The sequence below is a fragment of the Podarcis pityusensis genome (genome assembly GCF_964106645.2).
Source record: "Podarcis pityusensis genome assembly, chromosome: 16".
Lineage (NCBI taxonomy): Eukaryota > Metazoa > Chordata > Lepidosauria > Squamata > Lacertidae > Podarcis > Podarcis pityusensis.
Genome location: NC_138041.1, coordinates 360,246 through 374,500, shown reverse-complemented (window position 1 = coordinate 374,500; position 14,255 = coordinate 360,246). Strand labels below are relative to the sequence as shown.

The 14,255-nt window shown below is 53.2% G+C and overlaps 1 protein-coding gene across 1 annotated transcript in view; it reads left to right on the top strand.

The window, feature by feature from the left end:
• KIRREL1 (kirre like nephrin family adhesion molecule 1) overlaps positions 1-12,696 on the top strand; it is a 105,150-nt gene extending 92,454 nt beyond the window's left edge. Inside the window, exons 9-15 of the mRNA XM_080986012.1 lie at positions 1,545-1,671; positions 3,106-3,206; positions 3,404-3,602; positions 4,675-4,782; positions 6,127-6,266; positions 6,439-6,516; positions 7,932-12,696. Of these exons, the coding sequence (XP_080842138.1) occupies positions 1,545-1,671; positions 3,106-3,206; positions 3,404-3,602; positions 4,675-4,782; positions 6,127-6,266; positions 6,439-6,516; positions 7,932-8,396 (1,218 nt within the window). The 3' untranslated portion in view covers positions 8,397-12,696. The remainder of the gene's footprint in view (positions 1-1,544; positions 1,672-3,105; positions 3,207-3,403; positions 3,603-4,674; positions 4,783-6,126; positions 6,267-6,438; positions 6,517-7,931) is intronic.
• The last annotated feature ends 1,559 nt before the right edge of the window (positions 12,697-14,255 follow it).

Below are 14,255 nucleotides of genomic sequence, written 5' to 3'. Positions count from 1 at the left end.
ATGACTTTTGCTTGGTATACAGACGCATATTTACATGGATTTATACATGAGACTGACTAATATTTACAGACTGATTCTAAGGCACAGAGCAGCATAAAAACAACATCTGCTTCTCTCACAGTTAAAGGTCCCTCTCTCCACAGTCGATGGTGGACCTCACTGAAAACACTGCTGCCCCTGGTTGTGGCATCGAGGGATCCTGGGCTACAGCCGTAACCCTTTGCCTGGTATTTGGGGTGCACCATCTGCACAGGGACGCGGGTGGAGCTGTGGGTTAAACCACAGAGCCTAGGACTTGCCAGTCAGAAGGTCGGCAGTTCGAATCCCAGTGACAGGGTGTTGCTCTGTCCCAGCTCCTGCCCACCTAGCAGTTCGAAAGCACGTCAAAGTGCAAGTAGATCAATAGGTACCGCTCCGGCGGGAAGGTAAACGGCGTTTCCGTGCGCTGCTCTGGTTCGCCAGAAGCGGCTTAGTCCTGCTGGCCACATGACCCGGAAAAACTGCGGACAAACACCAGCTCCCTCGGCCTATAGAGCAAGATGAGCACGCAACCCCAGAGTCGGCCACGACTGGCTCTAATGGTCAGGGGTCCCTTTACCTTTACTATCTGCACAGGGGGAGCCCTTAAATCAGGGGTTGGCAAAGTTTTTGTGGCTTGGGCCAGTTCACGGTCCCGCAGACGCCGCGGTGTGCTGGAGTGTGCGCACGCATGAGCAAATGCTATTTCCGGTGCGGAGGAGGCGTGCGCAGCTTCCCATTGGCTGCAGGAGCTTCCCCGTTCTGCTCCGTGCCGGTTTACAGCAGCACATGGAAGCTGACCCAGCGGGCGGTGGGGGTCCATGGGTTGGTTAAATGACCCTCATGGGCCGCTTGTGGCCCATGAGCCTTATGTTGCCGCCCCCTGCCCTAAATCAACACGATGGGTGAGGAGGAGGAAGGCTGTTCTACCTGCCAAGCCAGAATGCTTTCGCTGACGAAATGTTTCACCGTAGCGCATCACCAAATTCCTTTCATGGTTTGGTATATATTTCAAGTACAGATAACCTTAATCATCCATAGCAGGCCATTGCCATTATTGTTTTAAAGCTGTTTTAGCATCCCTGCGTAGGCTATAGGGATCAATTAGACACACCAGCGGCTGTGGAGTTTCCAGATGTTGTTGGGATCCAGGTCCCCTCAGCCCCGACCTTCAGGGCTATCTGTCCAGGGTGGTGGGGCTTGAAGTCTGGCCACGTCTGAAGGGCAACAAATGTCCCCCTCGCCACCCCTGGGATGCAGTGTTGTTGAGGTCCGTGGAGCTTCACGCAAGCGATAGAGAGAGGAAGACCAAGACAAAGACAGAGAAGACAGAAGAAAGGTTGTGGGGAGGGGAAGACCAAGACATCCAGACAACGCTATGCTAGTTTGGGTTCAGGGGAAGGGCTAGAGGTCTGCTGGAAAAGGGGAGAGGAAGACGGTCGCCTCCTTGCAGCTCCAGGCTTCGTGCGGTCGCAGGATCCCTCCTTCCTCTCTCCCTCACGCTTGCACCCCGCTTGCATCCTCAGGTGCTGAGCAACAGCAACCAGTTGTACCTCAAGTCCGTCACGCAGGCAGACTCCGGGCTGTACGTCTGCAAGGCCATCGTGCCGCGGATCGGGGTTGGCGAGAGAGAAGTCGCCCTCATCGTCAACGGTGAGTGAGGCCGCGAATCGCAGAGGCAGCCGCTTCACCTGTTGGACTACAAGCCTGATGTCTGCTGAGACGGAGGGTGGGGTTCCTTCCAACTCTGCCGTTCTGTGGTCCTATCTGCTGGCGGTCCTGAGGATCACCTGTGCTCTGCCATAGCGCTTGTTCATTTCAAAGGGGCTGGCACAAGGGAGGGGGGTCCCTCATTGGATTGTGCCCTGCACTGCCCTACACACTTTTCAGGCTCAGAAGTTGCAGGTACAGCCTGCCCTGACTGTTCCCCCTGAAAATACAAGAGAGAGAGAGAGAGAGGGAGGGAGAGAGAGAGAGACCCAGGTTAACAGCAAAAAGTACTAAAGAGACAATGAACAAGAATCTGGGTTCCCTGCAGGGTCTGTTAGCAGTGGGAGCCGATCTAAGGATTTGGAATCGTAATCTCTTCCTAATGTCACCGAGCAAAATTTCCTAATCCTTCTCATTAGTGGAGCCTGTTGTTTGAGCTGATTGGGGTCTCCTGCTTTCCTTGGAGGGTCATTGGGGAAACTGAGGCTGGAGAAAGGAGCGCCGCCGGTGGAGCCCTGTGGGGAAGCTGCTTCCTTATTCAGTGCATCATCTAGGGAACTCCCTGCCACAGGAGGCCAGGGTGACCACCAGCTTAGATGGCTTTAAAAGAGGATTAGGCAAATTCATGGAGGAGGAGAGGGCTATCGGGGATGGCAGCCACGACGGCTTGGCTTGGCCTCCACAGTCGGAGGCCGCAATGCTTCTGAACGCTCGTTCCTGGAAACCACAGACGGGGAGGAGGCTCTGTGTTCGAATCCTGCCTTTGGGTTTCCCCCTGAGGCATCTGGTGGGCCACTGTAGGAACAAGATGGGGGACCAGGAGGACCCGAACCCAAGAGCAGCAATTCTTCCCACTTGTGATTCTCAGCAGCTGCTGTTACTCAGAGGCCTTCCAGCAGCAGAGGGAGCACACAGCCGCTCTGGCCAGTCGCCCTCCATAACCCTCTCCTCCTCCATGAATTTATCTTATCCTCCTTTGAAGCCATCCAGGTTGGTGGCCATGGCTGCCTCCTGTGGCAGGGAGTTCCACAGTTTAACTCTGTGCTGCGTGAGGAAGTCCTTCCTTTTGTCTGACATTCCCCTTGCCAGATGCCCGTGGGTCCTATGAACCTCCGCCATCTCTCTCCTTCCTGGCCTTCTCTCTAGACGAAAAGGTTCAAGTGCTCTTCCGCAACAGACACTTTGGGGACTAACTTCTCCCATCATCAGCCTCTGCCAGCTTGGCCCTTCATGGGAGCTGGGGGCCACAACAACTCAAAAGGGGTGGGGGCAGAGGAAGTGTTGCTTTCATTCAGCTGCTTGCTGACTTTCTCTCCCCCGACTAAAGGCCAAAGCTTTTCTGCCCGCAAACGTCTTCTTCCTCCCATTTTTCTCTAGGTCCCCCCATCATCTCCAGCGAGTCGGTCCAATACGCCGTGCGTGGGGACCAGGGCAAGGTGGAATGCCTCATCGGAAGCACGCCTCTCCCTGACCGGATGGTGAGTCCCTCCTTGGCAGTTGGGCGGATCAGTGCAGTAGGCAAAATGGAGAGCTCAGTGGGCAGAGCTGGAGGCTCTGGGTCTCGGGGTTGTGGGTTTGAGCCCCCCATTGGGCAAAAGAGCCCTGCATGGCAAGGGGTTGGGCTGGATGACCCCTGGGGGCCCCTTCCAACCCTGCCATCCTATGATTCTCTAAGGCTTGGAGCTGGAAGGAGAAGTTTTTGGAGGCGGGCACCCTGGAGCGCTACACCGTGGAGAGGAGCAACACCGGGAACGGCGTTCTCTCCACCTTGACCATCAACAACGTGATGGAGAGCGACTTCCAGACCCACTACAACTGCACGGCCTGGAACGGCTTCGGGTCTCGGACGGCCATCATTCAGCTGGAGGAGAAAGGTCAGGGGGGCAGAATCGTTAGTCAACTAAAAACACGTATGCACAATTCTGGCCTAAGCAGAAATGCTTTCAGAAGTTGCCCCGATGAGCACTGTTGAAGGCAGCTGCCTGCTGTCAAGAGGCGGGGAGTTCCACAGGGTGGGTGCTGGCACACGGAAAGAGGGAGTCCTTGCCAGTGCAGGACAGGGATTGCGAGACCCCCGTAATGTGCCAGTAAAAGGCAGGTAAATCACAACAGCAGCAACACGTGGGCAGGCCGGCTCTGTCCGGGCAGCATGTCCTCTTCAAGCGAGAGGGAGAAATGAAGAAGAAGAATCTTTCTTTGCATCAGCCACTGACCATAGCAATAAAATAAAATGTACCGAAGACAGAGGTAAAAACGTCACTATACAAAATACATTCTGGAGGTTTATATCAAGACTCAAATAAAGATCTTATTCTAATTGTCCCTGCTAAATTTTTTAGAAGTGAAGCACCCAAGTTCTAGGGCTGCCATATTTCCCAGAGTAAAAACCAGGAGACCCCAAAATTGTCCTGGTGTTGTTTTTTACAAAGACGCCAAAAAAAACCTGCGGTTTTTCGATTGACTTGTCTAACGTCCAGGCCAAAGCGTCCCCTTTTGGGAATTTCCTCCGGACGTCAATTCCGCCTTTGAAATCCCAGTCATGTCTGGGAAATTCAGGACGTGTGGCAGCCCTAAAGTTTCCTGCCCTCGACAGAACCACCTTTAAAAGGGAGTTGGACAAATTCATGCAGCAGACGGCTGTCCGGGGCTCCTGGCCACAAGGGCCCCACTCTGGCCCCACAGTCTTCTGAATGCCAGTGGCTGGAAAATGCAGAGTTCCTGCTCTTGAGCTTCAATTCCCGCAGGCATCTAGCTGGTCACCGTGAGAACAGGGAGGCTGGACGAGATGGACCCCCTTTGGCCTGATCCTGCAGGCCCTTCCTGTGTTCTTCAAGTTCAATTAAAATGAAGGAGGAGTTGGGGGGCAGATCTTTGAGCCCCTGTGCTTGAAGATGGGGGAGAAAGAGAGAGACCTTTCCCCACCCTCCTGCCTCTGTCCCTTTGCAGAAGTTCTGCCCGTGGGCATCATCGCTGGTGCCACCATCGGAGCTGGCATCCTGGTCATCTTCTGCTTCGTGGCCCTGGCCTGCTTCCTGTACAGACGGCGCAAAGGAAGTGAGTGGGACGCACTGGCAGGTGGAGAGACAGCAGCAGGAACCAGGAGTGCCGGGGCAAATTCACTGGGGAGGGAGTTCCACAGGTGTCTGGGAGCAGCCACCACCGAGAAGGCCCTGCCTCTCCTGCGTCCCCGCCAAGCAGGCCCGGGAGGGTGGCCGGACCGAGAAATGGGCCCCCCTGAAGATCTCAGAGCCTGGGCAGGTTTATATGGGAGGATACGGTCTGAACGCAGACTGGGCCTAAGCTGTAAAGGGCTTTATAGGTCACAACCAGCAGCTGCAATTCCTGCATTGCAGGGGCTTGCAGTTCTACGATTCTATGATCTGGTGGTGGGCGCAGATATTGTCAGGAGCTCAGCCTACACTCGAGTAGGACCCTGTATTCATTCAACTTGTTTTTATTATTGGTTGTTAGCCGCCCTGAGCCCGGCCTTGGCTGGGGAGGGCAGGGTATAAATAAAAAATATTATTATTATTATTTATTATTATTAGAGACACATGCCCGACTGGCATGTTCCCTCCCTCCTGGTCGATCGTTCGGGAGCTTCAAAATCTTTCTTCAGCCCGAACATCACAGCAACCGATGCCAACCGACATTGGCACACTTAGGGATCCGCAGAGTTTGCGCAGTTGTGTAACAGACCTCAGCAACTCAGCATTTTGGCTAATCTACTTTATTTACATATAAACACACAAAGAGCACTGCAAGATGGCTCCCTCTCTCTCTAGCATCAGACAGCAAAGAGAAAGAACAAAGGACAATAGTCCCAATTCATGGAACAGAGGAACACAAACATCCTGTCTCCGTCACTTCCCACATATACCGTATACCGTCATGTGAAAGACAACAATCCCATGACTGCAGTCACCGAGCAGGAATTCTAACAGATATCCCCCACCTTTACCCTGAAAAGAATTGCAACAGGCCTTAAAATAATGGCAGCTATAATTATTTATGTATGCCACTACTGCAGCCCGTGTTTGCTAGCCCAAAAATGGAAAACGAGCGAGGTCCCAACCAAAGTAGAGTGGCAACTGAAACTGATGGAATATGCACAGCTTGCAGATTTAACATATAGATTAAGAGAACAAGAAGAACATACATTTAAAGAAGACTGGGAAATGTTTACTGATTATTTGGGTGAAAATTGTGTACATTTAAAAACACATTAAGATAAATTCAACAGTGTAAACCACGTGTAAACCACGGAAAGAGAAGACAGGAAGTCATTGATTTAAGGTCGTCTAAATGAATATCTTGAAATGTAAATTAGAAAAATTTAATAAAAACTATATATATATTAAAAACCCACAGCATCTAATTGAGCTCTCCCCCACCCAGGCCGCAAGGACGTGACGTTGCGCAAGCTGGACATCAAGGTGGAGACGGTCAACCGGGAGCCTCTGACGCTGCACACGGACCGCGAGGGGGACACGGCCAGCGTCTCCACGGCAACACGCATCATGAAAGCCATCTACTCGGTGAGGTGCCCTTTCCCGTCTGTGGGCTGTTGCCTCGAAAGCTCGTAGGAGGGGGTGGGGTGTGAGCTCCAGGGGGCGGAAGGAAAGGCTGGTTTGTGGCTAGGAGGGACGGAGAGAGTCCTCCATCCACCTGCCCACCAAGGTCCCTGACGTTCTCTTTCCGTCACCCCAGCCGTTCAAAGATGACGTGGATCTCAAGCAAGACCTGCGCTGCGACACCATCGATACTCGGGAAGAATATGAGCTGAAGGTAAGACGAGCCTGGGAGACAGAGAATCGAGAAGCAGTTGCGTAGGAACAGGCTGTAAGAAGAGCCAAAGTGAGCCCATCTAGTCCAGCCTCCTGCCCACACAGTGACCAGCCAGATGCCCCCAATGGGAAGCCCTCTCCTCTCCTGCGGTTTCCACCAACTGGCGTCATTCAGGTGGCCAGCAGCCATGATTAGCCCTCTCCTCCTCCATGAATTTATCTCATCAGCTGGATAGCGCTGTTGGTTAGAGCCTGGCAATGACAATGCCAAGGTTGCAGATTCGATCCCTGCATGGGACTGCTGCCTATTCCTGCCCTGCAGGGGGTTGGACTAGATGATCCTCAGGGTCCCTTCCAGCTCTGCAATTCTATGATCTTCTTCTGAAGCCATCCAGGTCGGTGACCATCCCTGCGCAAGAGAGGTTAAAAGAGGGAACAGAATTGAGATTTGAGGGCATATTATGAGGCTTCCTGCCTCTGCTGGCTTTGGAAATGGATAACATTAGAAAATATGGGTGTTTTAGATTTGGAAGGTCATGATCATTGTTATGAAGGTCATCGTTATGAAGCTCATAACGATGCCTTATGAGGAACGGCTAAGGGAGCTGGGCATGTTTAGCCTGGAGAAGAGGAGGTTAAGGGGTGATATGATAGCCATGTTCAAATATATCAAAGGATGTCACATAGAGGAGGGAGAAAGGTTGTTTTCTGCTGCTCCAGAGAAGCGGACACGGAGCAATGGATCCAAACTACAAGAAAGAAGATTCCACCTAAACATTAGGAAGAACTTCCTGACAGTAAGAGCTGTTCGACAGTGGAATTTGCTGCCAAGGAGTGTGGTGGAGTCTCCTTCTTTGGAGGTCTTTAAGCAGAGGCTTGACAACCATATGTCAGGAGTGCTCTGATGGTGTTTCCTGCTTGGCAGGGGGTTGGACTCGATGGCCCTTGTGGTCTCTTCCAACTCTATGATTCTGTGATTCTATGATTCTATGATAACAGATTGGGTTAGCATGCATATCTGTGGTATGAAAAGGTAAAAGTCCATAAAGGATTTTTAACCCACTCGGTAAGGAAATCAGTCTATGGTATATGGGAGAAATATAAATATTTTATAGATAAGTAGAGAACGTTAAGATATGCAGTGAAAAAGGGCTATTAGTGGATGGAGGGGAAGAATAAAATCTGAGAATTTGTAGGATTCTTTATGTTTTGATTATATTATTTGTGTGAATGTAAACTAAACAGTAAAATCAATAAAATAAAATAAAATAAAATAAAGAGGGAGTGGGGAGGTGGGTGCCCAACTAGGGATTTCAGTCACGTGCCAACCACGACGCCCTCCAACCACTGCACAGCGCTGTCTCCCAGTCGGTTCCTTGGCTTGACTCCCCCTGCTCTCCCCTCTTTCTTTTCCAGGACCCGACTAACGGCTACTACAACGTCCGCGCCCACGAGGACCGCCCGTCTTCGCGCACGGTGCTCTACGGCGACTACCGCAACCCCGGCCCTTCCCGCTACGAGGCGCGGCCCTCATCCTGCCTCTCCCACTCCAGTGGCTACGCCCAGCTCAGCACCTACAGCCGGGGACCGGCCTCGGAGTACAGCGCTGAGCCCGTCCCGGGCCCTGCTGCGGGCGCCTCCACGGCCGAGACGGCCAGCCAGCTCTCCTACGAGAACTACGGGGGCCACGGGGCCTTCCCTCCCAGCGCTGGCTACGCCACCTACCGCCTGGGCTACACCCAGCCCCCTCCGCCCGCCCTGGACCGAGCCCCCTATGACACCTACGACCCCCTGGGCAAATACACCACGGCCACCCGCTTCTCCTACACCTCCCCGGACTACGGGCATCGATTCCAGCAGCGGATGCAGACTCATGTCTGAAAGCGGCCAGGACTGGGGAGGGCAGGCGGAAGGTACCTCACGACTCCCCCTGATATTCAGGGGCTCTTCCCCGCCCCCTGAAACCCGGCCCCCTTCGCCCCCCCCTGCAGGCTGGACTCGCAGACCTCCCCTCAACCTCGGACGAGGGCGATACCCGGGGGTCCGTCTTTCAAAATCCCCGAGCTTCCTTCCGCCGTTTCTCAGAAATATTTTTCTTCCTCCTCGCATGAAACACTGCTTTGATGGGGGGGGGCTTTTCCGATTCATGGGGGGCTGCAAGGGTGTCGAGCGAAAAGGGGGGCATCTTGTGAGACTGGGCCCTCCTCTCTGCCTAAGGCAGCCCCTTAGTCTCGCGGTGGACACCTGCAAGGAGGTGGAAGGTTGGAAATGACCAAACCAGCGGGGGGGGGCGGGGGGCAGTGTGGCTGTGCTGGTGTTTGGCTTGGCCCCAAACAAGGATCTGGGGGTACGCGGGGAGCGAGGCGTTGCAGTCGGAGGGGGGTTCTCATCCTAATGAGTGCAAGACAGAGAGAGGCTGATTTCTACGTCATGTGGACTAGCGACTTGATTAGCAAATGGGGTCCCCACCCCTTCTTCTGTTCTGCGCTTGGTGCAACGACTCCTCCTCTGTCAGAGCAGGTGGAAACACCCTTCTTGGTCACAGAGAGGCATGCAAATGGGCCTCCCTGGTGGCACATGCTTTCACATCTCCCCACAGCAATGGAGCCCCACGTCCCTTGGGGTGCGAGCTGATCGAGGTCTGGGGCTAATGTTTCACCCACCCGAAAACATCAAGAGAGCCTCGTCCCGCCCGCCTTGAGGCCGTGACCCAGCTCCTTGCAGAATTTCATAGACTCGCAGAATTGTAAGGTTGAAAGGGCCCCCCAAGGATCATCTAGTCCACCCCGCTGCCATGAGGGAGTCGATTTGGTACGCCAAAGGATCCTGCCTGGGGTCCTCTGCCTCTTCACCCTCACCACCAGATTCAGAGGGCCTGGAGGAGAGAATGGGCTGAGCTCCATTCTGATGCCTCGTCTCACCTCCTTCCAAGACTTTATCCCTCCTCGCCCCACTGTTGGAGGGGATGGGTGCTGGGGGCTCTTATGGGAGCACCCACCCGAGGGAAAAGGCCCAGGAGCTCTCCTGGGTCCCGTCCCTGTGACCTCTGGCTGTCTTGCTCAAGCACCCCCTCCCATCTGGCTTCCATTCTCTCCAGGCTCATTTCCTGGCCATGAGGACCAGCAGCTTAAGAGGTTTAGGCAGAAAAATCAGAACACCAGCCAAGACTCTCAGGAAGCTGAAGTCCACGGAGGGTGGAGACCCAATGCTGGGAGTCTCTCTTCCCACCTCGCCCCTACGAGGGCAGGACACATCCCTGAATCGTTCCCTGGAGGAGGGGGCTCTTTTAGGGACTGCCCCCCCTCGACCACCCCCTGCTCCTGCTCCCTGCCAGTCTCCCCTCCTTGCCAGCCACACTCTTTCCCCCTTGCACTTTTAAGGGGGGAAACAGATTCTCTGGCTGTGGGTGGTTGGAGGGCTTTTAAACTGTGGGGTGGAGGGAGAGGCGCGCCGAGAGATGGGGCAGCTCAAGTGTCCCGGCTGGAAATTGCCAGGCTGGAAGGGACCGCGAGGGTCATCTAGTCCAACCCCCTGCATTCCGGGAATCCCTGCTCAGGCCTCCCTGATGGGGCCCCCGACCTCTGCTTAAACACCTCCAAGGAAGGAGCGTCCATCCCAGGGAACCCTTTCCTGTGTCCAGCAGACGTCTCCCCACTCCCATCGCCGTCTCCCTACTTTGTGCATTCCAAAAGGGGGGCTGTGTCTCCCCTTTCTTTGCCACTCCTTGCCACCCAAAGGATCCACCTGCCTCCCACCCTTTGCTTCTTCCTCCCATCCCTTGACCGCCAATCCTCTGCACTTCCAACGCAGACGGTTGGGTTAAACTTATTTCTCTCTTAATGCCGTTTATTTTTGACATTTGTGCGTCTTCCCTCCCCCTTCTCTTCCATCTTCTTCTCCTCTTCAAGGAAACCCGCTCCCCCACTTTTTAAATTTTTGTGCCTTAAAAACTCTGAGCTTGATTTGGCCACTAAGAACAGCCTTAGGCATCCTTTGGGACGACACCCCTGCCAGCCCCGAGATGGTACGGCCGTGTGGCGCTGGGGCTGATGGGAGTTGGAGTCCCATGGCGTCCGGTGGGCCCCACATTGGGGAGGCAGACCTAAAGCACTGAGCAGAGTCTCCACCAGCGGAGTCTGGGGTGGGGGAGGCAGGGGGTGGTAGACCCAAAGGTCCAGATGGGGGGCTTCTCCATCCAGCAGTTTTGCAGGAAGCAAAGAGCTTTGGCTTCTTGCGTGTTCCAAATGCCCCACAATTTTATCCTCCCTTTTTGCTCTCCCCTCCCCCCTTCTGGGCATGCTTCAACTCTCAGGTGAGCAAACGGGGCTAAGAGATGCACAACTGGACTCCCAGCGGACCTACAAAGTGAGATTCTCACTTACCCCCACCTTTGCATGCTACATTTCCAGCTGCAAGCTGAAAACAGGGGGGTTTTGGCAGCGGGTGCCCTCTGCACGTGACCTTGAAGCCCCTGGGCATAAGAATGTGCCCACACAGAGCACCATCTTGTGGTTGCCTCCAGCAACTGCAACTCTGCCTGGTCAGAGAGCAGAAGGAGGCAGTGGGCGTTCAGGCACCCTTCACCTGCCAAGGTTCGATTCCTGCTCTTGGATTTGTCATTATCGCTTTTTCCTCCTCGGCGGGTCTCTCATCAGGCAACATATTTGATTTACAAGGTCCCTTAGGCTGCTTTTTCAAGTGGTATTTTCAATGTATTTTCTCCTCTCTTTTTTGTAAGGAAAAGGAGCTGCCTGACCCGTCAGCCGTGAGCTCCCTTCCCTTCGAGGAAGCAGCTCGGTTGGTGCAATACTGCATGTGGCCACAGTGAGGTGCTCACCCACCCCTTTGAATGAAGTCTGTTTGTGATGGGTATTTACACACATTCACACCCTTTTTTGCTCCAGGAGAAGCTTAGATGAATTGCAAAAAAATGGAGAGATCTTTGAGGACAGAAGGGAAATGTCTCCTTCCAAAACCTCTTCCTCTCTCACTTCCTGATCTTAGACTCCAGTCACCCTGGTCCCCCTCTCTCTCAATCATAGAGACATAGACTCACATCATTGTAGAGTTGCAATGCCAGAATCACAGCTGAGGACCATCCAACAACCTCTGCTTAATATCCTCCAGCGAAGGAGAGGCCACCACCTTCCAAGGTGGCAAATGGCTCTTACTGTCAGAAAATTATTCCTAATTTTTAGTCAGAATCATCTTTCTTGTCATTGGAATCCATTGGTTGTGGTCCTGCCCTCTGGAGTACCAGCAAACAAGCTTTCTCCACCTTCCATGGGGCAGCCCTCCAGACACTGGAAGAGGGCTCTCATATCGCCTCTCAGTCTGATCTTCTCCAGGCTAAGCAGACCCAACTCCATCAACCGTTCCTCACAAGGCTGAGTTTCCAGAGCCTGATCCTCTCAGTCTCCCTCCTGTGCCCATCTTCCAGCTTGTCCATATCCTCCTTAAACTGAGGTGCCCAGAACAGGGCACAGGACTCCAGGTGGGGTCTGACCAAGGCAGAACAGAACGGGACTATTCCTTCCCTAGATCTGGACACTAGACTTACTGTGGATGCAGCCTCAAATTGCATTCGCCTTTTTTGCTGCTGCGTCACACGGTTGACTCACGTTGAGCTGGTGATCTGCTAAGACCCCCTAGATCCTTTTCACACAGGCACCGGATCTATCCACTGAGTAGGCAGAACCGCAAAATGTGGGGTGCGCTATCTCCATAGCTCATGAGGTTTCGGGGCTCAGCGTCATTTGCTGCCCAAGAGCACAAGACCCCCCCCCTCCCTTGAGACAGTCGAGAAATTCAGCAATAATCACTCCAAAGCCTTTGAGCGGGGATGTGCTCTGAGGTCAGAGCTGACAGCACTGGTTGTTCCTTATGGGATTCCCCCGGCCAGGCTGCGTTTGGGTACACGGGGAGAATGTGTGTGTGTGTGGGCGGGGGGAGTTACTATGTCTCCCCCCCCAGCTCATTTCTGTGTTAATTCCACCCCCCTGCTGGAGACATATATCTGTGAATCTTTTTCACTCGTCCCTCTCCCTCTACACCGACTTTCCTTTTTTTAAAAAAATGGTTTTTTTCTCATTCTTAAAAAAAATATTATGTACTATATTTTTAGTCTTAAACACAATATATTATATATATTTAATTTTTTATATATATAAAGTTAAATGTTAAAAAAAAAGTTCAGCTGGAGACCTCTGTGATCATTTCAGGGAGGGCGGAGGGCAGCGTGTTGCATTTCTCTTATTTATTGCTTTTCAGCCCCACCTTTCCTCCTCCAAGGACCTCAAGGTGCTGCATATAGTTCTTCCCCTCCTCAGAGCAACCCTGCCAGGTAGGTGAGGGTGATAGCCAGAGACTGGCCTCCAAGGCTGCACCCAGTGAGCTTCATGGCCGAGTGAGGATTCGAACTCAGGTCTCTTCCGAGTCCTAGTCCGACAAGCTAGCCCCAATGCAATGAGTTGCAGGGGGAGGTGTTTTCCTTCGGGAATCCAGTTTCAGGCCAGGATCTGGAATGGATTCCTCAGCCTGGGCGAAGTGCTTTCCCAACCAGTTGCAAGGCTGAACCTCAGCACTCTGGATCCAAGGAGCCAGGTGTGGATCCACTGTATTCTTGCAGCTGCTGAGTCTAGGGTGGTGGTGAAGGAGGAGGCTCCCAGATGCTCTCCACAGGTCCTGGCATTGTGGTCTTGTGGCAGCAGCCATGGAAGAGAAATTCATTGCTAACCAGCTTGATTCACCAGATCTTACAGGAGGACTGGTTGGCGCAGGTGACTGAGAATGCACCTGTTCAAATCTTGCAATGCAGTTTCAGTGAAACACACGTGCATATATTTTTAAGCATTCCTTTTTAATTGCTTTTTCACAAAATAGCCCTACATTACACCACCCTCTTTCCTTTCTTCGGGCATCAACAAGGCCTATCAAAGGCTCCTAGCAGGATGTCTTGGCTCTGCCTTGTCAGCTGGAGGGGAGAGGAATTGTTGAGCTCAGATCCTGTTTGCAGGTTTCCTATAATGGGCATCTGGTTGGCCTGATCCAGCAACAAGGCCCTCCATCTGTTCCGATGGAGCCTCCAGGTCCAGAAGCAGTCTATCTTGATTCCTAGGTTCTTAAGGGCATTTGGCCTCTGTGAGAAGAGGAGGCTGGGCGGACCAGCAGCAGCTAGGCTCTTCCGCAGAGCACCGGCAGATCTTACAAGCCGGCGAGGCTTAATGATTTCATCTCCGTACAGAGGCAAGTTTCCCTGCCCGGCTTTTATTACCCAAGAGCCGAGTAATTTGCTTCCCTGCTCTCGGGACCCTTGAATGGGCTCCGTGGACGGGCAGGAGCGAGGGAGAGGGAGGTGGGAAGGTGCGCCGCGGAGCTGATCCGAAGGAGGCAGATAAATAGATGCGAGCGGCTGAAAGATGAATAGCTGCTGATGGGGATGAGGGGGTGATGGGATGCTTCAGAAAGGAGCCTTAATGCAAGGAGGGAGGGAGCGAAAGCGGGGCTCCCGGCAAGGGATGGAGAGAGAGGACCCCTGAAGGAGAAAAGGGAAAGCAGAGAGAGAGGGGGAGAGAGAGAGAGAGGGAGAGAAGCTTATTGGGAAACAAGGAGGAGATAGAAGGATGAGCAGAGGCTCCGACGGATGGATCGTGGAGCTGAGGATATTGGATTTATATCAGGCCTTTGGAAGACAAATGGACCAAATGACTTTTTATTTCATCGCAAAGGATGGCGACGAGA